This window comes from Acomys russatus, chromosome 24 (assembly GCF_903995435.1).
Source record: "Acomys russatus chromosome 24, mAcoRus1.1, whole genome shotgun sequence".
Taxonomy (NCBI): Eukaryota; Metazoa; Chordata; class Mammalia; order Rodentia; family Muridae; genus Acomys; species Acomys russatus.
Genome location: NC_067160.1, coordinates 48,548,899 through 48,574,212, shown reverse-complemented (window position 1 = coordinate 48,574,212; position 25,314 = coordinate 48,548,899). Strand labels below are relative to the sequence as shown.

Below are 25,314 nucleotides of genomic sequence, written 5' to 3'. Positions count from 1 at the left end.
GCTCAGTTGGAAGAGAGCTTGCTGGTACACACAAAGCCCTGGGTTTGATTTACAACATAGAATGCTCTTGTATGGCCTTCCAGTCAATACCTACCTGGTATGCCCAATAAAGAGCTGTGATTCTGAATGACATCATCAAAAGTCAATCCTGCCTCTTTAGATGTTTATAAATGAAATCATACAGTATATATTCTTTTTTTTTTTTTTTTACTTCCTTTATCAACATTATACTAATATTGTTACAGTTAAAAACCACTTCTTGGAGCTGGGCAAGGTGGTGCACACTTTTAATCCCAGTATTTGAGGAGGCAGAGATTGGTGGATCTCTGTGAGTTTGAGGCCAGCCTGACCCACAAATCAAGTCCAGGACAGCCAGGGCAATACAGAAAAATCCTGTCTCAAAAACCCAAAACAAGAAATTTCTTCTTGGAAGAATAGAATAAGCACTAGGCACACAAGTGGCACAATTACATAAACATGTGGGCAAAATACTCCTACACATAAAATTTAAAAATTGAAAAAGCCTTTAAAAAGATATACAATTCCATTGGGCAATGATGATACATGCCTTTAATCGCAGCACTCTGGAGGCAGAGGCAAGCCTGGTCTACAGAGTGAGCTCCAGGACAGCTATGGTTACACAGAGAAACCCTGCCTTGGAAAAAAAAACAAAACAAAAAAAAAACATACAATTCCAAAACAAGGAAATGTATATAAATATCACAAAATTAAGTCTATATAGCAATAAAATGTTACATATGCAAAGGCACAAAACATTAACTCTTAAGTTATAATTTTCTATATCACTGTTTAAGCTGATTAATAAACAAAGTGAACACCATACATTTTATAAGCAAAGGCTACTTAATATTGATTCAAAACCATGCATTTAAGAGATTCACTTAATTACTTAGTATAGAATTAAGTGTTTACATAAGGCATGACCTAAAAATTCTGTCTTTACCTAGTTATAATAAGCCGATCCAAATTAATCCTCTGTTGCTTTGCAATCCACGCTGTTCGATACAGCTTTTCAGCCGTCTTCAGTACATCCGCGTTCAGCCTCTGGATGAGCTGCTTCTCGGAGCTTACGTACAAGCGCTCCTGTTTGAGGTGGTGGGCCAAAGTGTGGACATCCAGCTTCACCATCTTGGCATTCGGAGAAGGTACAAGGGTGGATCACTAAGAATGAAAAAGACAAAATTCAAGTTTATATCACATAATTTACTTTCTAAAATCAAAAGGAATAGAATACATTAAATTTTGGCTATGAGGTCTCGAGAAATGTCTCAGCAGTTCAAGCATGGGCTACTCTCGCAGAGGACACAGGTCCAATTCCCAGCACCCACATGGCAGCTCACAACTGTCTTTACTCCAGTTCCAGGAACTTAACACCCTTATACTGACATAAATACAGGTAAAATAAAATGCACATAAAATAAGTCATAAAAAATGAAATTGCCTTTGAATAACATTTTGACTATATTTAGTACAACCAGTGTCTCTAACATAAAAATAACCCCAGCATTTGAGAGGCGGAGACAGGAAGAGTCTGGGGCCAGCCTGGACTGCATTGACCCCATGTCAGAAACCCTGCAGATTTTGATCATGATGTGAAGTGTGACCCTAGGCTAACCCACAAACACTTGGCCTCAAGTGTTTACAAAGGTTACCTCTAAATAGAAGCCTTATTAGAAACTAAAAATATAATCCTTACTTGCCAATTTTCTACACTGAAACTACACTGTAATTTCTAAAACACAGATTTTAGCTGGGCATGGTAGTGCACGCCTTTAATCCCAGCACTTGGGAGGCAGAGGCAGGCAGACTACTGTGAGTTTGAGGCCAGCCTAGACAGCAAGGACTGTTATACAGAAAAACCTTGTCTCAAAAAAAAAAAAAAAAAAAAAAAAAAAAACTAAAAAAAACCCAAAACACAGACTTTATTTGTTTGGCTGGTCAGCTGGTTGTTTGATTTTGGTTCTTTCAGACAAGATTTCTCTGTGTATTGCTGGCTGTGCCCGAACTCAACTTTGTAGACCAGACTGACCTGAAACTCAGAGAGATCTGCCTGTCTCTGCCTGCTGAGTGCTAGAACTAAAGGCCTGTACCATCACTGCCTGGTAAATGTTATATTTAATTTTGCATCAATATATGGGGGGCAAGTCACAACACGTGTATGGAAGCCAGAGGACAAACTGGGAGTCTGGTTCTCTCCTTTCAGCATGTAGGTTTCAGGGACTGAACTCAGGTGCCTATGGCTTGGTAGCAGGTGCCTTTCCCATCTGGACCACCTCACTGGATCACAGTTTGTCTGTCTGTTTTAATGTGTGTGTGTGTGTGTGTGTGTGTGTGTGTGTGTGTGTCCCCGTCCACTTATGAGGCTGCATACATACATACACATGCCACACAAGGCACTAAGTATACTTCTTACTTTCTGCCTATTCCTTTAAGGCAGTGCCTCTCCCAGCACCAGAAGCTCACATTTCTTGTCTAGACTGAAAGCCAGCAAGCTCTAGCAATCCTCCTGCTGTCTTTGACCCACCTAGAGCTGGGGTTACAGGCATGCATTAGATACTTGGCCTGTTAGGTGAGTTCATCTTCTGATGGTTACTGAACAAGCACTCTAACCACTGGAGCCATCTATGTAGCCCGAGTGTGTGTGTGTGTGTGTGTGTGTGTGTGTGTGTGTGTGTATGTGTGTGTGTGTGTGTTACATTTTGGAGATTCAGTTTCACATAGCCCAGGCTAGCTTTGAATCCTTTGTGTAGCAAAAGATAATCTTGACCTCCTGTTCACCTTGCCTCTACTTCCCAAGTGCTAGAATTATAGCGATGAATTATTATGTCCAATTTCTGCAGTACTAGGGACTGAAGCCATGGTCTGTGCAGGCTAGGAAGCACCTCTGAGCTACATCCTCAGCCCTTTTGCTGTTTTTCTGAGACAGCTTCATACAGTCCAGGCTAGCCTCAAATTCACCACAGAGCTGAGAATGACCTGGACCTCCTGATCCTCCTATCTTAGTCTTCCAAGACCTAAAATTGTAGATACACACACACACACACACACATTTCTAAATTAGAGCTAATAGTATCAAATACAATCTAAATCTATCTAGGGAGGAGCCTCTGCTCATTAGCCATGAAGTCATCCTTGACTGCTTTCCCATAACAATCAATAGACCCTGTTGATTCTGTCTTTGAAATAATATAAATGGTTGGTGTTGGCCCGTGCCTTTAATCCCAGCAATCAGGGAGCAGAGGCAGGTGAATCTATCTGAGTTTGAGCCCGCCTGGTCTACATAGTAAGATCCAGATCAGCCAATGCTGCCCCTAGTAAGACTCTCAAAAATAAATAAATAAATAAATAAATAAATAAATAAATAAGGTGTGGTCACATTAAAATCCCATCCTTAAAAAAATAAAATAGAATAAGGGCTGGAGAGATGGCTCAGTGGTTAAGAGTGCCACCTGCTCTTCCAGAGGTCCAGAGTTCAATTCCCAGCAACCACATGGTGGCTTCCAACCATCTATAATGTGATCTGATGCCCTCTTCTGGCCTGCAGGTGTACATGCAGATAAAGTATTCATATACATTCAATAAATAAATATTTGAAACAAAATAAAATACACATACATCACCAAATTCCTTAACTGAATATTATAATAGGTGTGTACAACTCAGTGGCCAAGTCTAGCACATATGAGGCCTTAGGTTCATAATTATATTTTTAAACGCAAATAACTATAAATACATATAATTATATATGTATATATATAGTGGTATATATATGTATATATAGGTATATAATGGTGCGTGTGTGTGTGTGTGTGCATGCGCGTGTGTATAATGACATATATTATACCAGGTGTGGTAACAAATACATTCTTGAGTTTTACTGGAATTCAGCCCAATTTCTCTGATCTCAAAGACCCTATAATGTGCTTATAACCAAAACACTGCTCAAGCTACCAAGTGAATATGATTTCAATGACACAGCAAAATACAAATGAATTTATGGAATTCAGAGGTTAAAATCTTCAAGTATAACCTCAAAGTTAAAACTAAGGGCCAGGAATAGTGGTGCACACCTTTATCCTAGCACTCAGAAAACAGTCTGCACAGCAAGTTCCAGGACAGCCAGGATTACATAGAGACTCTCTCTCAAAACACAAACAAACAAACAAACAAACAAAACAAAACAAGAAAATGAAACTTAAAACTTAATGTGGCTGGAGAGATAACTGAGCAGTTAGGAGCACTTGCTGCTTTTGTAGAGTACCTGGATTTGAATCCCAGTATCCATATGGAGGTTTATAACTGTCCATAAATCTAGGGGATCTGATATCCTCTTCTGACTTCCAGCAGCACCAGGGACACATGTGGTGCACATATATACATGCAGGCAAAACACTGATACAGATAAACTCAGTAACATCTTACAATAACAACAATAAAAATTTTAAGCAAAAATTTAAATTAAACAATTAACATTTAAAATAATGATCCATCTAATCTAACCAAGAACTGACCTTCTAACTGACCTTCTATACTCCCAAAATTTTTGTTTCGTGTGTGCGTGCGTGCGTGTGTGTGTGTGTGTGTGTGTGTAGGTCATATGACAACTTACAGGAGTTGGTTTTCTCCTTGTAGGCTCTGGGGATCCAGCTCTGGTTATCTAGGCAGTTAGCTTTACCCTCTGTGCTATCTGGCTGACCCCAGTCATTTTTTAGAGAACTCTTCCACAAGACAAACTTTCTAAGTATCTTTTTAATCAGGTTCAAGAATTATAAGCATTAAAAATAAATAAATAAATAATAATAAAAAGAGAATTATAAGCTTTCCTTTTTGTGGTCAGAATGCCACAAAAGTCTGAGCATAGCTTACCCTGTAAAACAAAGTCTTAAGAGTAATTACTGTGAATACAGCTCAGTGGTAGACACTGCTTCCATGCCTAGCACCAAACCCCAAATATGACAATTAAGGAAAAGAGTGAGGGTTACTTTGCTCTTCAAGTTAGCACAGTAAGTAAAATGTGGACATGACAAGCACGGTGCACGCCTTCCTGTCAGTGCTCTGGAGGAGGAGGCAGGCAGGCACATCTCTGTAGATGCCAAGTCAGCAAGGGCCACACAGTGAGAGCCTTTCCATAATTAAAACTAAAGTAAAACCTCATAGGACCTGGCTCTCTCTTTCCTCTGTAGAATCCAGAGACTGAACTCAGGTATCAGGTTTACACAGCAAGCACTTCTACAAAACATAGAGAGCCCTTACACTATTTCCTTATGTTACCTGTTCTGTTCAAATTGACCTTATTTCTATTGTCCGGTGTCTTCATATCTTATTACATGCTTTAATTTCCACAGCCTGGCTCAATGAACCTTTCAATCATATACATTGCCAGGCAATAAATCTCAACTCTGGGCTAAAGAACTAACTATATCCCTGATTTGGAACTGACTGTGTTTGTTTTGGCTGTATTTTTCTTTTTCTTTTCTTTCTTTCTTTCTTTTTTTTTTTTTTTTTTTTTTTGGTTTGGTTTGGTTTGGTTTTTTTGAGACAGGGTTTCTCTGTGTAGCCTTGGCTGTCCTGGAACTCACTTTGTAGCCCAGGCTGGCCTTAATCTCAGAGATCCACCTGCTTCTGCCTTCCTAGTGTCAGGATTAAAGGTATGCAAAATATTTTCATCTTTTACTATCTACCTCCTATGTTTCCAGGAAAAAATTAATCTTTCAAAATCTGAGAACACCCAATAGGCCCGTATATCCCCAGTTCCAGAGACCATAGAAAGCACAAAACATTTTCAATACATCTTTGCTAGTATTTATATGAGCACTAATCACTCTGAAGAAGAGCACAAGTAACATCAAAGAACTGGCACCATCTAAGCATGGTGGTGTGTCCTAAACAGGATCACTGCAAGTTCTAAGCCAGCCTGGATTACTAGTGAGTTTTGGGCCAGCAAGGGCTACAAAATAAATAAATAAATGAAAGACCCTATCTCAAACAATAGTCTAACAATAATACTTAACAATAATCTTATAATGTCAGGGCTCCACCAAGATAAACCATCACAAACACATATTTCTCCTAAAGTTTGCATGCATTTTCTATATTAGCTAATTTCATTTTTGAAAGGCTCAAACACTAGTCTCTGACCACTTAAATTCAATACCACTTACCACTTTTTCTACAAGAATTATATATCTATACATATATATCATATGTATGTATGTACTAAGAATATAAACACACATATATATTCTACCCATTCATATTAAATCAGATTTTGAAAAATAACTTAAGCTTCTCAACTCATATGGCTAAAATGTCACTTAGGCTAGCTGTTCCAGCACCATTCCATAAGAGTCTGAAGTAGTGACAGGCCAACAACAGCTCATGAATCAAAGTTAGCATGCTGGCTGTTTGTACTCTTAATGGTTTTGAAGTGTATTTTTCTTTTTTTTTAATTACCTTTGCTCTTTGACAAATTCATACATGTGTATAATGTAAGCCATTCTTCCCCGCCCTGCCCCTTCACACTTAAGTGCTATGAATTACCCTTCTCTCCCCATCAGTCACTTTCTCAGATTCATGACTTTTGATTTTATGATCCATTTAATATAACTTTTTTTTTTCAAGATAGGGTTTCCCTGCATAGCCCTGGCTGTCCTGGATTCGCTTATGTAGACCAGACTGGCAGTAATCCACCTGCCTCTGTCTCCCAAGTCCTAGGATTGAAAGTGTGCATCATCCATCCCAGTTTGTCTTTTACTTTTATCGGCATTTATTTTATGCCAAATTTATTCCCGTGCCATCAGTTTTTGTTTCTTCAGTTTCTTCTGGGATATCTTTTTCTTCTGTGCCACCTCCTCCTCGGGCTTTGGAACAATCTGCTCCTTTTCAGTGAGGCTCATCTTGATGTGGCAGGGGGAGCTCATGCGCGGATTAATCCGGCCATGGACTCTGTAAATTCATCGGCGTATCTTAGGTGCCTTGTTCACCTGGATGAGCTCAATGACTGGAGATTCTACATCTAACCCTTACGTTCAGCATTACTCTGCATTTTTCAGCCTGTGCAGCAACAATTCAGCACCGACCCTGAGTCCAGCCCCACTGTTGGCCCAGGCGCACCTCCCGCCTCCACCACTGTACCACCTGAACAGCACACACTGCTTTACAGCGACATCTTTCAGATACACACACCCTTGATGGCCTGGGCAGTTTCCTGGGTGTCCTTAAAGTGAACACGAAGCGCTGAGCCTCTTGATTTGCATGATTTTGTAGATTTTTCTGGGTTGAGTAGAACCACCTTGGCAGGTCACCGCTGGCTGCTTACAGTGAGTGCCTTTGTTTTTATGAAAGGTTTTGCTATATATTCTGGCCTAACTTTGAACTTCTTTCTCTACGTAGGCCAGGTTGGCCTCCAACTTATTGCAGTCCTCCTGCCTCAGCTTCCTAAGTGCTGGAACTACAAAGCAAATTCAAGCCCTAGCACCCGCAGGTGGTATACAACCATGTAACTCCAGTCCCAAGGGATCCAACTCCCTTTTCTGACCTCCACAGGCTATGGTATGTATGTATATGGTGCTAATACAGACATGCAACAAAACATCCACACACAAACTAAGAAGAAAAGGCAGCAGCCAGTGGATTATACTTGCAATCCCAGCACTTGGGAGGCTGACACAGAAGAGTTGCTGAAAATTCAAGACCAGCCTGAGTTACACAGTGGGTTGGACCACAGTGTGCAATGTGTCTACCTCGAGAGCTACAGACACAATGTAGAATGGTCATGGTTGAATAGTTTCAACTGACTAGAGGTGCTTAGGAAATACAAATAGTAGTAACTAACACGTTTCAAGATTGCATTCTGCGTCAACTGAGTGCCTAAATGCTCCAGGTGAATCTATGAAATACTATGACCTTTTGTTTTGTTTTAGTTTTGACAGTGGAAGCTGAAGTATAGCTGTATGCATGCTAAGCATGTGCTCTACCAACACTTCTGATGTAGAATGTAAGTATTCTTCTTCCTTAACTTGTTATCCATGTCATGGAGCACATGTGAAGTCAGGAGTCTGAGGATAGCTTGCTGAAGTCAGTTCTCTCCCTCTCCCATGTGGGTCCTACGATGAAACTCAGGCCCTTAGTATTGGCGGCAAACCCCTTTATGCACAGAGCCATCTATAAGTTTTTGAGGGGTTGGTTTGTTTGTTTTAAGACAGAGTCTTGAAACTTACTGGAGAGGCAGAGGCAGGCAAACTCTGTCAGTTCAAGGCCAGCCTGAACACGTTCCAGGATATGTAAACATTCTTAATTACAACATAGAGCATTACAGCTGAGGGAGGTAAAAACAATTTAATTTCTCAAGGTCAAATTAGTAACATGTAAAACTAGACTAGAATCTTGTTATATCCAGTTTTAGAATTTGGTTTTCCCCAGCAATACACACAATCCTCCCTATGTCCCTCTGTCTGTCTGTCTGTCTGTCTGTCTGTCTGTCTCTCTCTCTCTCTGTCTCTGTCTCTCTCTCTCTGTCTCTCTGCCTACTAAGCCATTCATTCATTCATTCATCTCCCAACTATGAGAACTTTATTATGGTCAAGGTTACTACTTTCAGTTGCCTCACTCAGTAGAATTAGAATTGGACTTGTTAGGAAACAAAATTGGGATTATGGGTATGCACCATAATATCCTCTGAGATGAAATGCTTTCGGGCGGGGGAGAAACCACATAAAACTCTTTCTTAAGCTTCTCTGGTATAGAAAACCCTGTTGGTCAGGTGTGAGTGGCTCAGCCTACAATCCTAGCACTTGAAAGACTGAGACAGAAGGAACACTAGAAGTTTAAGTCTAGCCTGGGCTACATAGTGATACCTCCAATGAAGAAAAAAAGCAGTTTTGTTTTTTTTTTTTTTTTTTTTGAGACAGGGTTTCTCTGTGTAGCCTTGACTGTCCTAGTCTCACTTTGTAGACCAGGCTGATCTCAAACTCACAGAGATTCACCTGCCTCTGCCTCCCAAGTGCTGGGTATTGAAGGTGTGCACCACCATGCCCAGAAAAAGCAGTATTCTTATTTGTAAGCATTCTGAAACTCTGTCCTAGAGTATATTACATATAGTATATATTTTCTAAGGTGGTTCAGGGTGGCAAAAAATAGATGAGTTTAGTCTAACTTCTAATTTTTTTTTTACTTCTAAATTTTTAAAGATGTGTTTTTATGAGGTCCTTGCCTGGATATGTGTAGGTGCACCTCATGTGAACCTGGTGCCCATAGAGGTCAAAAGAGGGCATCAATCCCCTGAAACTTGATTACAGACCGCTGTGAGCTTCCACATGGGTGCTGGGAACTGAATCCAGGACCTCTGCAAGAATAATGAGTGCTCTTAACCACTAAGCCAGCCCACAAATTTCTAAAATTTTAAAACCATAAACATTTATAATGGGATTGTAGCTCAATGGTAGAGTGCTTGCCTAACTTCTGTGGGGCCTTGGGTTTGAGCTAAAGCACCATAAAGGGGAGAGGGGAAAGCAAGTACTTAGTCCAAACAATTGCTCGGGAGGGCACTACTTGGCTCCGATCATGAAGTAAAGGTAAAAGGGGTACTAGCCCTTGGCTCCTTTTAATATTTTCATTTTTCCAATAGAAAGGCATTACTTAATCCTTCAAAAATTGCAGAAAATAATTAATAAAATATATGTTGGTAAGCATCAGCATCAGAAAAAGAAGAAAAAGGAAAACCTGAACATGCTTGAGAACATGCTCTTTACTCGTCGCTGTGTGGGTGTACCAGGATTATAGAGGAGCAAGACAGAGCAAGCAGCTTTCTGGGCGGACATCTTAGGCAATGAGCAGACGTCATGTCTGCTGTACGGTTACAGGAGTATGAGTATAGTCTAAGGAACAGCTTACTAAGAGCGGCGTGCAGGCACATGCACAGGCTTGCGCAGAGCTGTGGCCTAGACTTGTCTTGCATACATGAAGCTCTGGGTTTGACTCACAGCACACGGACATGTGTGCGTACGCACACACACACACACACACACACACACACTCACACACACACGAAACAACACACACACTCACACACACACACACACACACACACGAAACAACACACACAATGGTTGGGGTTTTGTTTGTTTTTTGGGTTTTTTTTTGGAGCAGGTTGTTTTTGTTTGTTTGATTGGTTGGTTTTGGTTTTCCAAGACAGGAATTTTCTGTATAGCCCTGGAACTTACCTTTAATCCCAGCACTCAGAAGGCAGAGGGGCATGGATCTCTTCTGATTTCAAAGCCAGCCTGGTCTACATAGCAAGTTGCAGGCCAGCCAAAGATACATAGTGGGACCCTGCCTTAAATATAGCAGTAATTATTATTTAGTAATAGTAATAACTACTACTACTATTATTTTAATTATTATTTATTATTATTAAAGCAACTTCTAAAATGTATATTCCATAAAGAAATTACTGGTTCCAATTCTTTTACAAATGAAAACATCTTGAAGAGAATTACTTAGGAAGTTAAGAATCATAAGAAATTCTATACAAACAATAGTCTGGGTAGTTTATACAAATCAAATACTTAACTAAAAAGTTTTCCAGCTGTGTGGTAGTAGTGCATGTCTTTAATGCCAGCACTCAGGAGGCAGAGGCAGGCAGATCTGAGTTTGAGGCCAACCTGGTCTACAGAGAAAATTCCAGGACAGCCAGGGCTATACAGAAAAACCCTGACTCAGGAAAAAAAGAAAGAAAGAAAGAAAGAGAAAAAAAAAAAAAAAATCCCCTGACTTTAAAAAAAATAATAATAAAGCCAGCCTGGTCTATAAATCAAATCCAGGATAGTCAAGGCTACACAAGAGAAAGCCTGTCTCAAAAAACAAAAAACAAAACAAAAAAACAAAAGAAAAGGTTTTCCAGACTAAAAAAAAAAGAATTTGTGCAGTAAAAAAACCACTATTCTTTCCCAAACAAATAAGAGGGATTCTAATTGTACAGCTTAGAAAAGAAAGAAAATCATAATTATCATAATTTACCTTGAGATTCCTAGAACATGTAACCAATTCTTTCCAATATATCCTCCCTTGAAAAAATAATTCTAAAAAGAAATGGAAATCAAAAGCTGGATGCAGTAGCACATGCCTTTAATCCCAGCACTCAGAAGGCAGAGGCAGGTGGATCTCTCTGTGAGTTCAAGCCAGCCTGGTCTACAAAGGGAGCCCAAGACAGCCAGGGTGGTTTTGGTTTTGTTTTTTTTGTTTTTTTTTTTTTAAAAAAGATTGATTATTGATTATGTATACAGTGCTCTACCTGCACATACACCTGCATGCCAGAAGAGGGTATCAGATCACATTACAGATGGTTGTGAGCCACCATGTGGTTGCTGGGAATTGAACTCAGGACCTCTGGAAGAGCAGGCAGTCTCTTAACCACTGAGCCATATCTCCAGCCCCAACAGCCAGGGTTTTACACAGAGAAACCTTGTCTCAAAAAAACCAAAACAAAAACAAAAAGAAAGAAATGGAAATTGTGGCATCTGCCTGAAATCCCAATACTTGGGAGACTGAGGCAGGACCTCGAATTTAAGCCTAGCTTGGGCTATACTATGAGACTGTGTCTCAAAGAAAGAAAAAATAGAAAAAAAATCAAAGAATAAAGTAAATGCCTTACTGTCAAATGAACTTGCTTTTCCTCTTAAACTTTTCTGCAAATATGAGGAATAGTTTTAAAAATACTAAATAAACTGTATTTAAAAGCAACAAATTTCACAATTAGCTATATCAACAAAAAGTTAAAATGTTTACAACCTCCAAAATACGATTATCAGACAGTAGTGCCTTCTAAGGTTGCAAGAATTGGAGAGTACACTGGAGAGTAGCTAAGCATCCTCAGAGGAGGAACCAGCTGGTAGACACAGGAAATGACAGCACAAGCCAGGCGCAGTGGCACAAGCCTATAATCCTAGCACTCTAGAGGCAGAAGCAGGAGGATTGATATGAGTTCCTGTGTTTGAAGCCAGCCTGGTCTACAAAGAGAGTCCAGGACAGACAAGGCTACACAGAGAAACCCCATCTCAAAAAAACCAACAAAAAAAAAAAAAAAAAAAAAAAAAAAAAAAAGGGAGGAGGAGGAAATGACAGCACTATGACAGTGGCAAGGAGGCACCAAGTGAAAAGGGCTCACCTCCTTGAGTCTATGATCTAAGCTAGGCATGGCGGTACCAGTACTTGAGAGGTAGGGACACGAGGATCAGGAGTTCAAAACCAGCCCTGGCTACACAGTCAGCCTGTGCTACATAAGACCCTTCTTCAAACACACACTCACGTGCGCGCGCGCACGCGCACACACACACAAATGTAATTTTTTAAAAATGTTTTTCAGCTGTGCTAGGGTGGCACACACCTTTGCTATCAGCACTTCGGTCTACCGAGTTCCAGAACAGCCAAGGCTACACAGGGAAACCATGTCTTGGAAATTGGTTCTTTTCAAGATGGTATTTCTCTGTGTAACTCTGGCTGTCCTGAAAATGGCTCTGTAGACAAAGAAGGCTTTGAACTCTCAGAGATATGCCTGCTTCTGCATCCTCAGTGCTGGGATAAAAGGCATGTGCCACCAAAACCTGGTTTTAAAATTGGTTTTAATTTGAAAAATAAATAAAGCCAGCTGAAGTGGTACTCATCTGTAATCCCAGTACTTGGAAGGCAGAGGCAGGTAGATTTCAATGAGTTTAAAATGTAGCCTGGTCAACATAGAGAGCTCCAGGCCATTCAGAGCCACACAGTGGGACAATCTAGTAAACCAACAAAGTCTGGAATGTGACACCAGACCTGGTGGCACTGACCTGTAACCTCAACTATTTGAAAGGATGAGTCAAGAGGATCTCAACTTTAAAAACAGCTAAGCAATTTAGTGCTCAAAACAAAACATAAAAAGAGGGTTAGGGGTATAAATTCAGTAGTAAAATGCTTCCCTACAACTCTTGGGGCATAGGGCCAATCTCCAGAAGCCTTTAGAAATACACTAGAAACTGGGTGTGGCAACACATACCTGTAATTCCAGCATTCTGGGAGGCAGAAGCAGGTGGATCTCTGTGAGTTCAAGGCCAGACCAGTCTACAAATCAAATCATGGACAGCCAAGGCTACAAAGAGAAACTCTGTCTCAAAAACTTCAAAAAGAAAAAGAAGAAGAAGAAGGAGGAGGAGGAGGAGGAGGAAGATGAAGAAGAAGAAGAAGAAGGAGGAGGAGGAGGAAGAGGAAGAGGAGGAGGAGGCACATAGAGAAATCATAAACCAGAGATAGTGGCTCCTGCTTATAAACCCATTAAGATGAGGTCTCCCAAACTGCCTCTGCAAGTCTGAGGCCCATCTGGGCTACCAAGTGAGGTCCTGCCTCCAAATGGGGGTTGGGGTATAGGGGGGTGGGAGTCGGGGAGGAGACCTAGAGCTACACAAAGAAACCTTGTCTTAGAAAACGAACAAAAAACAAAACCAACAAAAACCATAAGGTGGAAAACAATAAAGGAAGACAACCATCCTCAGTTTCTGGGTTATATATACACACATATCCCACCCCAAAAAAAAGACTTTGAGAAAGTTTTTAAAAATTATTATTCTATAGATTACTTATTAAAAATAGAAAAGGACCATCTTTACAAGAGAAAGCTTGTGAGACTCCTTAATCAATCAAATCTATATCAGTAGTGAACCTGGCATCATCTGATGTTTCTTATGACAAACAATGAGAGACCTAAAATCACTTTAGCATTCCAGCTAAAGATGTTTAACTTGAATCTGACTTAAAAGAACACTGGGACAAATCCAAATAAAGTGGTGTTCTAAGGGACAGATAAAACTCAGTGGAAGAATGTTTGCCTTGCTTGGGTTCAACTCCCAGCACATGCAAGAAAATCATAAGGAAAATAAAAAGCAAGAAAATGGCATTTGACAACCAACTGATGCAAATGCTGTAAAAATGTGACTGGTTTCTGGGGGTCCAGCTGAATGGTAAAGCAAGTGCCCTACATGCTGTGACCAGGATCTGATCTCTAACACAGCAAAACAAACAAACAGATTACAAAACAAGGAAATATTTTTATTTTTCATTGTGTTTTGGTTTGGTTTGGTTTGGTTTTTTGGTTGTTTTTTTTTTTTTTTTTTTGAGACAAGGTCTCACTTTGTGGCTCTGGCTAGCCTAAACCTCACCATGTACATCAGACCAGCCTTGAGCCTTCAAAGATCCAGCAGTCTCTGCTTTCTAAGGGCTGGGACTGCATCAGACTAAAATTTTTAAAGTTATAGATTCTAAAAGCTAAGTTCAACAGCAGAAAAGAGGAAACAGAAAAGCCGTAGAACAACTTAACATTTGTATTCAGCTTTCCAGAAATAACTGTTAACATCATCACAATTCTTCATGCACATGTGTGCCTGCATATATTATTAGGATTAAACAGGAAGTTTCACATATGCTAGGCAACTGCTCTACCATTAAGCTAAACCATCAATTCTGCTTTAGTCTTTAGAAAAAGGGGGGAAAGTGGCGGGCAGTGGTGGCACACGCTTTTGATCCCAGTAGTCAGGAGACAGAGACAGGCACAAAGTTCAAGGCCACCCTGGTCTACAGAGCAAGCTCCTGTACAGCCAGGACTACATAGGGAAACAAAAAAAAAAAAAAAGCAAACAAACAAGAAGGAATAATAATGATGATAATGATGATGATGATGATGATAATAATAATAATAATAGATTCACAATAATAAAAAAGATTCGCAGATATTGTCACCTTTGTCACCACCTCCCATCTTTATTCCTGTACAAACATTTCAACTTCAGTAAGAACTACAAATAGTAAGAACAACAATCTCCCATGGCACCTGAACTAATTTATACTCTAACTGCTGTTTTTAAAATCATCATTTCTGCTACACATCCACCAATTATTATCAGATTAAGAAAATTAGTCAGGTCAAGTGTGTTGGTGCACACCTTTAATCCCAGCATTCAGAGGCAGGTGGATCTCTGTGAGTTCAAGGCCAGCCAGTCTACAAAGTGAGTCCAGGACAGCCAGGGCTACACAGAGAAACCCTGTCTCAAAAAACAAAAATAAATAAATATAAAATAAAATAAAAACCATCCTCAGCTACATATCAAGTTGGAAGCCAGAGGAGCTGAAAAGAGAAAGAATGAAAGGAAAGAAGGAAGGGAAGAGAGAAAGACTGGTTAGCTCCTCTATCTGTGGGCCACAGACCAAACACCTACTATGCAGCAGCCCTTGTTCTTGCACAGCCGTGAAGACAGTCCTGTCACAAAGACAGCATGAAGGAGGGAAGAAAAAGAATGAAAATAGCCAATAAGTATGTCAATACTAGAACAGCAGGCAGATACACAGCATAAAGAAAGCAACAGCACACAGGACAAAGATTTGCCACTCTGAGAGCTGTCTGGGTTACACAGCAAGTTCCAGACCATCCTGGGCAATTTTGTGAGACCTGTCTCACAATGAAAAACATACAGGGCTGTGTAGCTCAGTGCCAGAGCACCTGTCCTGAATGCCTGTGGCCCTGAGTAGGGTCCTACTGGGAGAGTACCAGAACACAAAGAACTTGAAAGATATGGGTTGTTTTTTTCTTATTTTTTGAGACAAGGTTTCTCTGTGTAGCTTTGACTATCCTGGCCTCACTCTGTAGATCAGGCTGAAAGGTAATTTTAAGAAAGCAATTTACTGGTGGCCTCTTCTGGCAGGCAGGCATTATATGCAGGCAGAACATGGTATACATAATATATAAAGAAATCTTTGAAAGAAAGGAAAACAATTTACCAACTTCCCAACTCTGTATAATCTGTATGTTAATTTTTCATATATGAAAAAATAACAACCAAAGACATAGTATAGTTGAGCCTGCTACTTTTCACTTAAAGAGAGAAAAATAAGGATCTCTTCCTATTTAAAACCCTTCCTATTTAAAATCTTATGATTTTAAGAAAATTATAAGGCCAGGCAATGGTAGTTGTAATCCCAGAATTTGGGAGGCGGAGGCAAAGGCAGGTGGATCTCTTTGAGTTTGAGGCCAGCCTGGTCTACAAAGTGAGTCCAGGACAGCCAGGGCTGTTATACAGAGAAACCGTGTCTCGGGGGAAGGGGGACACACACAAAAGAAAGCCATAAAAGGGGGTCTGGCTGCACAACTTAGCAGCAGAGCACTTGCAAAGCCCTGGGTTCCATCTACATCAATACAAAAACAATAAATAAAACCCTTTCTTTCTTGGTTGCTTGCTTTTCCCAAGGCAGGGTTTTTCTGTGTAGCCCTGGCTGTCATACACTCACTCTGTAGACCAGACTGGCATTGAACTCAGAGATCTGCCTTCCTCTACCTCCTGAGTGCTGGGATTACAGGTGTGGGCCTGACAAAGTCCATTATTTTTAAGAGGAGGAGGAGGGTGGGAGATGGCTCAGTTGCTTTCACACAGGCCTGAGGACCTGAGTTCAGAGTCCCAGCACCCATTAAAAAGCCAGCACATTGACGAAAGCCTGTAAGTCCTGCACTGGGGCAGCAAAGGCAAAGGATACTGGGGCGGGCTGGCAAGCCAGGAAGAGACGCTGTCTCAAAAACTAAGGCAAAGAGACAGGAAGACACTCAACAGGAAACAATGGCTTCCAAAAACACATGCACACACATGTAAACACATCAACACTTACATACCATACAACAAACAAACACAAGAAGGTAAGAGAAAAAGAAAATCAGCAAGTACTAAAATTTCCCTTCCCCAGCTTCAGGGGCTTCAAAGTGTGGGACGCCTCAGCACAAAAATCAAACAGCCGAGATACTCACTTCCCTTTCTTCCGAAAGTATTTTGCTGATTCCCCAGTACACTAGATGAAATATCTGCGCTCTAGTCTCTTTCAAAACTACTCTGGTGTCAGGCACTCTGGGAGGCAGAGGCAGAGACAGGTGGATCTCTGGGAGTTCAAGGCCAGCTTGTCCCACAAAGTGAGTCCAGAACAGCCAGGGCTACATAGAGAAACAAAAACAAACAAACAAACGACTCTGGTACAATTCACATGTCAAAAAAAAAAAAAAAAAAAAAGGCCAATACTAGCAGCACACACCTGTATCCCAGCATTTGGAAAACAGAAGTAGAAGGAACCACACAGCAAATCTGAAGCCAGCCTGGGGTTCACACCCAATTTTGAGTCAACAGAGCCATTAAGTCCTTGGTTACAAAATTCTTTTGCATGTATATAGTCTCATTCTGTCTGTGTCTCATTCTGTCTGCTTTCCCTCCCCCTCACCCCTCTCTCTTCTTTCTTACTGAATAATGAAATCCAAGTACTGTTAAGTCCCCTCCAAACCTTATCTTTTTGCGTGTTTTTTTTTGGTTTTCGAGACAGGATTTCTCTGTGTAGCCTTGGCTGTCCTAGACTCACTTTGTAGTCCAGGTTGGCCTCAAACTCACAGCGACCAAAGCTTATCTTTATTTCAGTAATTCTTGATTATTTTGTACCCACGATTCTAACTCTTTGATAGTCTGGAGAAACGTAAAGTCCCCTTCTCAAACTGCCTTTAAACGCAAAACTCATATAAGTACAAAGAAATCCTATTATACTGACCTATTGTGAAATGAAAAACTGACGTGTATAGCTGACGTGTTATATATTAGATAAAAATATAACGAAACTAACTCAAAGAAATTCATCAATAAACACATATAATATTTTGAGATAGCTCCAACTGTAAATGTGACACAAAAATCTCTGTAATTTCTATTGGTGGCAAGCTCACAAGGATTGCTAGCACTATTGCGGTTTAGTGCCTGCTTTCATAAAGGCCACAGTCTCAATTACTAGTTTGTAAATAAAGGTGTAATTTTACCCTCGGTCTCGCTAAATGATCAGTTACAGTCTACCTACCGGGGAACCCCAGGTTGGAAACTCTAGTTCCAAGCCCTCCTCTTTTATTGCTCAAACTCAAATTTTTCACTTTACCGGGCTTTATTTAATTCAAGTTTAACGTTAAAAAAAAAAAAAAAAAAAACCGAGTCCTCCGTGTAACCTACCATTCATCTGACAGCTCATACCTCATCTCACTTTATTTAGAGATGTGCATTAAATCCCGCTCGTTTCTGCGGTCCGCCCCAGCCAGCAACCGTGACAATTTTGCCCGTCAATAAAAGGCGACATTGAAAGAAGAGAGGTGGAAAGAACGGACACTTCCAGACCACCACCAGCAATCACACAGACGCCAAGCCCGGCGCGCGTTTGCGGGTGCACGGTGTCCCCAGCACGGAGCGTCCGGCGCGTCACTGGCGGCGTTCGGAAGCCATTCGGTCCGCTCCTCCAGGGCTCGGTTGTCCACCTGCCCCGGACGCCCACGGAGGCGACCCTTCTCGCCGCGTCGCGCTCCCGCCCATCCCCCCCCATGCGCCTTGTGTCCCCCGCCGCCTGAGGCCGGCCACCGGGCCACCGCGCCACCGCGCCGCCACCCTTCTCGCGGGGCCCGGCCGCGCGGCTTCCCACCCGAGCGTCGCCCGGCGCGGGGCAGGCCTGGGGCCCGGGGATCGGGGCGGGGCGGCCGTCAGGCGCGGGCTGCGGTGCTAGGCCGGACGGTCGGGCTGCCGAGCCCGCAGCGGCACACGCGGCGCGAGCCGGCCGAAGACGCGCACTCACCGATGAGGTCATGCGGAGGACGGCGCCCAGGTCCCCACCGGACGGCCACTCGGCCTCGGAGCCGTCGCCCTCGCTGCGAACTGCCACCGCCGCCCAGCCGCCGCCACAGATCGCCAGTCGGTTTCCCTGCCTCCTGCGGCGGCGCTGCCCCCTCGCCAGTGCGCGTGCGCGGCGCCGCGGGGGCCCCTGGGATCGGTGGTCCGGACTGCAGCCGCCCTTCCGCTCCGGGTCGCGAGCAGCCTTGCTGGGACCTGTCGGCGGGTCCCGGCGCCGTCCCCTCCCCCACGCCCTCACCTCTGTGTACCTGGTGCTGGAGAAGACGTGGGGGAGGGGGAGGGAAATGACACTCCTCACTTGCCCGGGACCACCTCACACCTCATATCATCCGATGATCTCTCTCTCTCTCTCTCTCTCTCTCTCTCTCTCTCTCTCTCTCTCTCTCTCTCTCTCTCTCTCTCTCTCTCTCTCTCTCTCTCTCTCTCTCTCTCCCCCTGTCAAGCTATGCCAATTGGGCGGTATCTTCATTTTTAGTGTTAAATCTAATTCCCACTTCTTGTTTTATCGATTTTTTATTGTAAGCCACACAGGTACATTAGATAGGTGTTGTTTTTATTTTATTTTATTTTTAAATAAAACTGACACGTGACGCGCCAAGTTAGCAGAAGTGAACAGTCTTAAAATTAGAACACACTTTAAAGGTCATCGGCGCAGCTCCCGCCCGGGCAAAAATATCCTCCTGCACGTTCAACCAGATGGCCCCCGTGCCTCACTTCTGTTTCAGAGGTTCCAGTATCAGGCAGCTCGCTACCTTTAAGAGCCGGTTCACAGCTCTAAATGTTAGAGAGTTCCGCCTCCTGCTGAGCTGAAATCTGCTTCCCTTCTCTCTCTCCTCCCTTTGCTAGTAGTTATGCTGCCTGGAGCAAAAAATCCTCCTTGCTCCACTTGACAGCTCTTTAAAACATCGAAGACAATGAATATATCCTTCGACAGCAGCAGTCTCCAGCCAAAAATAAAGGGGAGGGGCATGAAAACTCATTTTCCCAACTGTTTGAAATGTAACTCAGACCCCAGACTGCTTTCCATCACTCATCCACACACCTCCTTTAAAAATCATCAGAATTTAACTGGCGTGGTAGCTCACACCTGTAATCTCAGCGTTTGGGAGGCAGAGGCAAGTCTCGGGAAGATTAGACAAGAGTTTAAACCAGCCTGAGCAACGTTGGATGTCTAAGTGAGCCTGAGCTATCCTGTGAGACTCAGCCTCAAAAAAGAAATTTGTGGTCAGAATTTGCTTCCTATTTGCTATTTCATTACAATAGCTTTGTAAGTAGCTGGTCAGATGTTATTGGTACCATGCTGCCATGCAACAGAGTCTGGAAGTGAGTTCAATTAAAGACTGTGAGTTAGTCTGTTACATTGTATAAAGCAAAAAGAAGCTGAAAAAGCAAGTGGCTACAATTTACAATCTAAAGTGGAGAGGAACTCCCACAGATTGAGGATTGTAACAATAAACTAAATTACAAAGTGCTATGAAGAGTTACAAAGTGCTATGAAATTTCAGAGAAAGAGGCCTTCTTGAGAAATCAGGACCTGCCATGCATATGGTGGTTGGTTGTGCAAGCCTTTAATCCCAGCACTTAGGAGGCAGAGGCAGGCAGATGACTATAAATTCGAGGCCAGCCTGGTCTACAAAAGCGAGTCCAGGACAGTCAAGGCTACACAGAGAAACCCTGTCAAGAAAGAATGAAAGAAAGAAAGAGAGAGAGAGAGAGAGAAATCAGGACCTAAACTGGGTCTGGTGGCCCATGACTTTAATCCCAACACTTGGGAGGCAGAGGCAGGTAAATCTCTGTGAGTTCCAGTATAAGAGAGGCTCTGTCTCAAAAGATCAAGGAAAGAAAAGAAAAAGAGATTTGGTTGTGACTGGATTTCAGTAGGAAATGAGCCTGCCAGTGGTGACACACGCCTTTAATCCCAGCACTCAGGAGGCATAGGCAGGTGGATCTCTATGAGTTCAAGGCCAGCCCTGTCTACAGAGTGAGTTCCAGGATTGCCAAGGCTGCACAGAGAAACCCTGTCTCAAAAGGAGGAGGAGGAGGAGAAAGAGGAGGAGGAGGAGGATGCCAAAATCCTAAAGGGGGGGGGTATGAAATGTGTAGACTGCATAAGGATCAACCCAGCTTGAATAGAAGACTGTTCAAAGGGTCAGGAGGACAGAGGTAAAGGAAAAGCTTTCAAAAACACAAAAGGAAACCTTCAGGTAAAGGTATTTGGCACCAAACCTGACTACAAGAGTGTGATCCCAAGGCCCCTGCATGGTGGAAGGAGAAACGACTCCTGCAATGTCTTTTGACCTCCACTGTGGTGATAGACAGACAGACAGACAGACTGGCTGACTTACAGACAGACAGACAGATTGTATGAATGTATAATAAGTATGTAAATACCTAAATGAATATACATAAATGAAAGAGAAAGGTACTAAAGGCTCTTAAGAAGGAAGTAGAGCCAGGCGTGATGGCGCACGCCTTTAATCCCAGCACCTAGGCAGAGGCAGGTGGATCGCTGTGAGTTCAACGCCAGCCTGGTCTACAAAGTGAATCCAGGATGGCCAAGATAACACAGAGAAACCCTGTCTCGAAAAAACCAAAAAAGAAGGAGGAGGAGGAGGAAGTACAATGTGCATTGTAAGTGAAACGAGAACAGGAATGTCCAGTTCACTGGACTGAGCCCTGTCCTGTCACCTACAAATGGAGCACCTGAACTAGGTGGACAGCTTTTAATTTTCCATTCAACATTCCCAAAGAGTGTAACCTTCTTGCCAGAACCGTGGATCGCTAGAGCAGTGACTCTTGCAGGCCACAGAGTGGCCATTAAACTCTACACATTGTACATGTGGGAAAGAAAAATATAGCCAAGATTAATACATTTCGGGGGAAGTGATCAGAATTTAGTAAATAGTGCTGCTCTGCAGGGAGAGCAGCTGCCCTCCGTCTGAAATTTGTCATAGTGATAATCTTTTTCTTACTGTTGTTTGCGTGTGGTGGATTACGCCTGTAGTGGCAGCATTTGAGACATGGAGACCGGAGAATGGGAGAGTTTGAAGCCAGCGTGGGATATTTGAGATTCTGTTTTAAGAATAAATAAACAATAAATAAATAAAACTCTATCCAAAAGCATTTTCTTCCTAATATACAACTCAGCCAACCATGATATACAGGTATGTAAAATTATTTGCGCACAGTCACAAATTCTCACTGAGTTGAGCTGGGGATGGTGGTTAAATACATATAATGTCAGTGTTTAGAAGGCTGAGGCAGGAGCATCACAAGTTTGACACCAGCCTAGACTGGAGAACAAGACCTTGTCTCAGTTGAGCACAACAGTGACTATTCATACTCGATCTTCATAAGTCCAGATATTCTGACCCCACCCCCCCTCCACCCCTGTTCCATGCTGTCCATTAAGCACTCTGCCTCAGCATCACACAGCAGTGATAAACCCAGAATTTTAATTTTTTAAATAGCCGGGCATGGTGGTACACACCTTATTCCCAGCATTTGCGTGGCAGAGGTAGGCAGATCTCTGTGAGTTTGAGGCCAGCCAGGGCTCTGTGTAACAAAGAAACTCTATCTCAAAACAAATTAAAAAAAAAATAACAGTTGCTTTCTTTCCCTGTGTGCCTAGCCGGCCTTAGAGAAGTAAGACAAAACAAAACAAACAACTGAAAACTAGGTGATCTCAGCAGGGCGTAGTGGCGCACACCTTTAATCCCAGCACTCGGGAGGCAGAGGCAGGCGGATCGCTGTGAGTTCGAGGCCAGCCTGGTCTACAAAGTGAGTCCAGGATGGCCAAGGCTACACAGAGAAACCCTGTCTCGAAAAAACCAAAAAAAAAAAAAAGAAAAGAAAAAAGAAAGAAAACTAGGTGATCTGCCAGACTTCATCAAATAGATGTGTTGAATTTTTTAAAATTACAGCGGTAATTTCATAGACTCAAGGCCAGCCTGGTCTATATAACAAATTCCAGGCCAGCCAGGGATACATAGTGAGACCTCTTCTCAAAAAAAGAGGAGGAGGAGATGAAGGAGAAGAAGGAGAAGAAGCAGCCATCACCTAACCTGGTAGCTTTAGTCCCAGCACTTGAGTTGCAGAGGCAGGCAGATCTCAGTGAGTTCAAAGCCATCCTTCTCTGCAGAGTGAGTACCAGAACAGCAAGAGTTACACAAATAGATCTTGTTTCAACAAAAAAGATTTTTGGGTTGGGGGGCTGGGCAGGTGGCTCAGCAGTTAAGTGCACTGACTGCCCAATTCCCAGCACCCACATGGTAGCACACAGCTGTCTGTAACTCCAAGATTTGACATCCTCACACAAACACACATTCAGACCAATCACCAATGTCCATAAAATAATAGTTAATAGCCAGCCTGGTCTACAAAGCCAGTGTAGGACAGCCAAGGCTACACAGAGGAACCTGTCTCGAAAAACCAAAAACAATAAATACATAAATAAAAAATAAAACTATTTAAAAAGTGTTTCAACGTAGTATGTATTTGTTGTGTGTATGTATACAGGTGCACATATGGAGGTCAGAGGACAACTTGTAAAAATTTGTTTTCTCCTTCCCCCAGGTAGATCCTGGCGTTAAAACTCAGGTCATCAGACTTTTCAGCAAACACCTTAAAATTCTGAGTCATCTCTCTCCCTCCCTTCCCCCCACACCACCACCACACACACCCTTCTTTTTATTGTTGATTTACTTGTTTATTTGCTGTGCTGGGGATTGCACCCAGGAACCCCAACCCAGAGCCTCACACACGCTATGCACATGCTCTGTCTACTGCTAAAAGCCACACACCCAGCCTAACTTGTTTAAATCAATTTCCCTGAAGTCAGAGAACCCCATGTCATTCACCATTGTTAACCTGGAACCTGATTTACTACCTAGAAGAAATAAAGAAGGGTTTGACTTGTTGTTTGTTTTGCTTTGTTTTCCAGACAGAATTTCTAAGGTCCTGACTAACATGGAATTCATTGTGTAGACCAGGCTGGCCCCAAATTCAGAGAATCCCCTGCCTCTGCCTCCCAAATGCTGGGATTAAAGATGTGTGTCACCACTGCCCAGCAAAACAACACTTATCTTTTTTTGTTTTGTTTTGTTTTTTTGAGACAGGGTTAACATTTATCTCTTTTATTTGCTTTGTTTTTCATGACAGAGTTCTGTGTAGCCCTGGCTGTCCTGGAACTCACTCTGTAGACCAGGCTGGCCTTGAATTCAAGAGACCTGCCTGCCTCTGACTCCCACATGCTGGAATTAAAGGTGTGGGCCACCAATACCTGCCTGCGTTTAGCTTTAGTTATTTATTACTTTTAATTTTTTTTCATGTTTTCAATATTTATAGCAACCCTCAGCTAAGCAGCACCAGACACCAACACAGACGTAACCATCCGGAGCTGGACACAGCACACCAGCCACAGGACTGTCTTCGCTTCAGTCAGCACAACCAGCCACTGTGCTGGATGGAAGGGTTCAAAAGGACTCAGCCCAGCACAGTCCACGGAGGCGTTTTATTTATGTGTTACATCTCTAGAAAAAGAATCCCAGGATTTTCCCTCCTGTGTGTTTTCGTCTTGCTTCTTCATAGTCCATGATGCTGGCTGAGGTTGTCAGTACAATGAAGTCAAACTAACGGGACGGGAGCAGATTGTTCTGCCATTTTTCTAGATCCTTAAATTGCACATCAAATCTAGGGCTGATCACGCCACACTTGTTCAGCCTGCCTGTGAGGTTCACAGCAATTTTCCCAGCTCTGTGGTCATCAATGATCTCAAAGTCACCGATGTAGCCATGCCTCATCATCACAGTCAGGAAGCGGACGATGACTTTGGAGCACGGCCTGATGAGCACCTGGCGTTTGCCTCTCTTCTTGGCATTGTTGATGCTCTTGAGAGCATCTGCCAGGACATTCATGCGCACCATGGTGATGGCGCGGAAAGATGGTGGAAAGAGGAGCTTTATTTATTTATTTTCATTTTTTGAGGCAGGGTTTCTCTGTGTAGCCCTGGATGTCCTGTACTCACTTTTGTAGACCAGGATGGCCTTGAACTCACAGAGATCTGCTTGCCTCTGCCTCTGAAGTGCTAGGATTAAAGGTATGTGTCACCACACCATTGAGTTTGGCTTTTTAAAAGCTTTATTATTTTTTAAAATTATTTGCGTGCATTACATCTGTGTACATGAGTACAGGTGATCAAAGAGGCCAGAGGCATTGATTGATCCCCTAGAACTGAAGTAATAGACAGTTGGGAGCCACCTGACATGAATGTTAGAAACCAAACTTGAGTGAAAGAGCAATATTTCCTTTTGACTACTAAGCCATCTCTCCAGCCCCATATATTTGACTTTTTTTTTTCTTTTTTCTTTTGATTTTTATATACAGGGCTTCTCTGTGTAGCTCTAGCTATCCTGGAACTCATTTTGTAGACCAGAAATCCACCTGCCTCTGCCTCCTCTGAATTCCACGTGCAAATCCACACACAGGCACACAAAAAATTAAGTGTTTGAAAAATCCATAGAGATAAATTATACACCAATGTGAATTTCCAGGTTTAGATTGGAGGAAACTGAGGGGGGAGGCATTGGACCCC

The 25,314-nt window shown here is 42.5% G+C and overlaps 2 protein-coding genes across 2 annotated transcripts in view; both read right to left on the bottom strand.

Annotated features, from left to right (window-relative positions):
* Gapvd1 (GTPase activating protein and VPS9 domains 1) overlaps positions 1-18,812 on the bottom strand; it is a 74,184-nt gene extending 55,372 nt beyond the window's left edge. The window contains exons 1-2 of the mRNA XM_051166794.1: positions 18,667-18,812; positions 965-1,182 (exon numbers count right to left, since the gene is read on the bottom strand). Coding sequence (XP_051022751.1) covers positions 965-1,149 — 185 coding nt within the window. The 5' untranslated portion in view covers positions 1,150-1,182; positions 18,667-18,812. The remainder of the gene's footprint in view (positions 1-964; positions 1,183-18,666) is intronic.
* Positions 18,813-24,158: 5,346 nt separating this feature from the next.
* Positions 24,159-24,660, bottom strand: LOC127207282 (40S ribosomal protein S15a-like). The gene has a single exon (XM_051166660.1). It carries the CDS (start codon positions 24,644-24,646, stop codon positions 24,353-24,355), a length of 294 nt encoding a protein of 97 aa, XP_051022617.1. The 5' UTR covers positions 24,647-24,660; the 3' UTR covers positions 24,159-24,352.
* Between the last annotated feature and the right edge of the window lie 654 nt (positions 24,661-25,314).